The sequence below is a fragment of the Chondrus crispus genome, genomic scaffold (genome assembly GCF_000350225.1).
Source record: "Chondrus crispus Stackhouse genomic scaffold, scaffold_664, whole genome shotgun sequence".
Lineage (NCBI taxonomy): Eukaryota > Rhodophyta > Florideophyceae > Gigartinales > Gigartinaceae > Chondrus > Chondrus crispus.
The window spans coordinates 9,543-13,050 of record NW_005178689.1 but is presented as its reverse complement, the minus strand read 5'-3'; the positions used below and the strand labels follow the sequence as shown (position 1 = coordinate 13,050).

Genomic DNA, 3,508 nt, shown 5'->3' with positions numbered 1-3,508 from the left:
GTCTCCGAGCGGGGAAGTAGCGATTCCGCTTCACGCCTGCAAGCGCTAATGCACAGGATTACACCTCCGCCTCACCTTCATCACTTATTAACCATAAAAAGGCCCCACCTGCCCCGCCACGTAACAGTGAACCCGTTCAGGCGTGATCACTGCATGTAAAAAATAACATGTTCGTTTACGGGATATTTCCTTCGTTCATGTAGATCACGAGAAAAATAGGTGGATTGAATGGCCATTAGAGACATGAAAGACGCGGTGCTTGCCGCGCGCTTGCATATAAATGACGTCGCTGCACAGCCGGCGCGTCGCGCGGAGCGACAAGGTGACGAGAAGCGTGGCACCTCTGAATCCCGATTGGATAAATTTGCGGCGAAAGTCCGTCCGGAGCCCGCGGTTAAACCAATCAAAGATCGCCGCCGCGCACGCCTGACGACAGCCGAGATTTCAGTGCCGCGCCGCCAAACAAACATGAACGCATTGCGGTTTGGATTGCGCGGCTTGGACATTCTTCTTGTCTGCGCCATCATCGCCGTCGGGATCTGGAACGGATATATCGGCGTCAATGATCGCGGCGTTGCAGCGCCTGTCGCAGCCTCAGTGCTGGGGTCTGTCATCTTTATCGCAGCCCTATTCATTTCCAATGCTTACCGCTTCAACGCCGCCACGACATGGTCGGCTCACCTTAAGACCGTGATGATCGCGAGTTTTGCCGCTGCGGGCGTGTGGTTGACGATCGCTTTGATCGTGCGGCCAGACACCTTCCTGCCCGATGCGTTGGCAAAGGCCGGATTAGGCGCAATCGCTTTACTGGCTATTCTGCATAGCATTTATCACAATCAGATCCGCCGCCTTCATACACGCGGAGCTCTCTCCCCGACGATTGTTATGCTTGGAGCCACTGAAAGTGCGCGTCGCATCATCGAGGAAAATGCAAAAACAAAAGAACTCAACATCCTCGCCATCTTTGATGACCGTCTGGCCCGTGCACCGCACAACATACACGGCGTGCCCGTCATTGGCTCTGTGGAGGATCTGCTGAATTGGGACGCCTTGCCCTATATCAACCGGATCGTTGTAACCCTTCCGGCGATGGCGAATAAACGCAAACAGGATTTTGTTGACCGCGTTCGTTTGTTGCCAAACCGCATCGCCTTTGTTGTTGATGAATTTGAAAACTTAAACCATGTGCAGCAACGTGTGTCTGAAATTGCAGAAATCAGCCTGCGCGATGTCACCGGCAATCCGAAATCCGGCCGCCATACGGCGCTAAAGCGTCTGCTGGACATCGGGATTTCGGCGACAGCTCTTGTCCTTGGCGCACCTGTCCTCGGACTGATTGCCCTTATCATCCGTTTAGACAGTCCGGGTCCGGCCTTATTCAAACAACCTCGTCACGGGTTCAATAACCGTGTGTTTAACGTCTATAAATTCCGCTCTATGCGCAATGATCGCGCTGATTTGAAAGCCGAACAACAGACAGTTGTGGGCGACGCCCGCGTCACAAAAATCGGAAGAATTATCCGCAAAACCTCGCTGGATGAGTTACCGCAACTTATCAATGTTCTGAAGGGTGAGATGTCGCTCGTTGGGCCGCGTCCGCACGCCGTCGGGATGAAAACCGAAGGCAAGGAAAGCATGGAACTCGTCAGCGAATATGCGCATCGACATAAGGTCAAACCCGGCATGACCGGCTGGGCGCAAATTAACGGATCTCGCGGTCCTTTACACTCCGGGTCTGACGTCGCTGAACGCGTGCGTCTCGACGTGGAATATATCGAACGCTCTAATGTGATGTGGGATATCTATATCATGCTCAAGACGTTGCCTGTTCTTTTGGGCGACCGGACGAACGCCCGTTAATTCCCATGTTCGGCAAGTCCATCCTGTCATATCTCCCGGTTAATCTGGCCAATGTCGTAACCGCTTTCGGTACGATTGCGGTTTTGACGCGTCTACTGGAGCCTGCCGAGTTCGGGATCTACGCCATTGCGATGATCACCATGCAATTCGTACATATGGGGCTCTTCACATGGATGGAAGCGGCCATGGCGCGGTTTCAGGCGCGTGCAGACAGGGAAAATGATATTCCGTCGCATTTGAAGACGTTATATAGGATCGCATTTCTGACGGGTATGAGTGGCTTTGCGCTGATTATGGCTGTTTTAGCGGTACTTCCGATAAACCCCACCCTCACCTATGTGTTGATATTTGCTTTAGGGTCGACCTGCCTACAGGTTATTTTCAATTTAGGTATGGAAGCGCATCGCGCCTCCCACCGGATCAAGCGGTACTCTATCGCTTATTCGACCAAGACGTTGATCAGTTTCACCTTGGGTATTTTGTTCATTTTATTCACGCCGCTGCAAGCTTCTGCTCCTTTTGCCGGGATAATCTGCGGCCTGATCATTGTCGGCGGGATTGATTTCATATTTATGTGGAGGCTCACGAAGGGAGGCAAATATCAACCCGAAAAGGTCAAAACATATTTCATTTATGGCGCGCCGCTTTGTATCGGCTTGCTTCTGTCTTATGCGTTAAATTCGGCAGATGTATATTTGATCGCGGCCATGATGGGGGAAGCCTCTGCCGGTGAATATAATGCAGGTTATAACCTTGCGAACCGAAGCCTGGAAATTCTATTCGTTTGGGTCTCGATGGCTGTCACCCCCGTTGCTGTGACAGCGATGGAGAAACACGGAATAGCTGAGTCCCGCGAAATTCTGAAAAACTACGGTGCGGCGCTGCTATGGATTGCGGTCCCTGCCGCCACCGGGATAGCATTGGTTGCAAAAGACGCTGGGTTTATTCTTGGCGCGGGCGTTCGCGAAAATGCCGTCACGGTCATGCCGTGGATTGCTTTTGCGGGTCTGATTAACGGCCTCATGACCTACTACGTACACCGCGGCTTTATGCTGTCCGGACAGACACAGAAGTTTGTTTGGGCGCTCATCGCACCGGTCTTTCTAAATCTTGGACTCAATCTTATCCTCATTCCAAAATTTGGTTTGATGGGCGCCGTCTGGGCGACAATCCTGAGCTATAGCCTAGCGATTGTTCTCGCGATCATTTTAGCCCGCCGTGATTATCCTTTGCCGATTCCGTTCCGTGCCGCGTTTGAAATCGCAGGCTGTAGCGCCGTCATGGCGGCCGCCGTCTTGGTTCTTCCGTTAGGCGGAATGTCTCCCGGGTTCATCACGCTTATGATCAAAGGGTCCGTTGGCATCTCAATTTATCTCGCAGCATGTTGGATAGTGAATGCCGCCGATTGTCAAAACGTCATTCGCGGCCTGTTGGTTCGCTCAACATCGACCGCTATCCCGGAACCTGCGGAATGAGTATTTCCGTCCATAAGAGTCCATCATTTGACAAAACAGCACCGCGTTTGACTGTCCTGATTCCCTTTTTCAGGGATGATGCGGGAGATTTACTGCGGGATCTGGATTTGCAAATAGGCAAGCAGCCAATTGAGGTTCTTATTTACGATGACGGCACGGACAATGCTGAGTTG

The 3,508-nt window shown here is 52.1% G+C and overlaps 1 protein-coding gene across 1 annotated transcript; it reads left to right on the top strand.

Moving 5' to 3' along the window:
• The first annotated feature begins 228 nt into the window (after nt 1-228).
• On the top strand, nt 229-1,860 carry CHC_T00000869001 (hypothetical protein). Its single transcript, XM_005711138.1, has one exon. It carries the CDS (start codon nt 229-231, stop codon nt 1,858-1,860), a length of 1,632 nt encoding a protein of 543 aa, XP_005711195.1.
• The last annotated feature ends 1,648 nt before the right edge of the window (nt 1,861-3,508 follow it).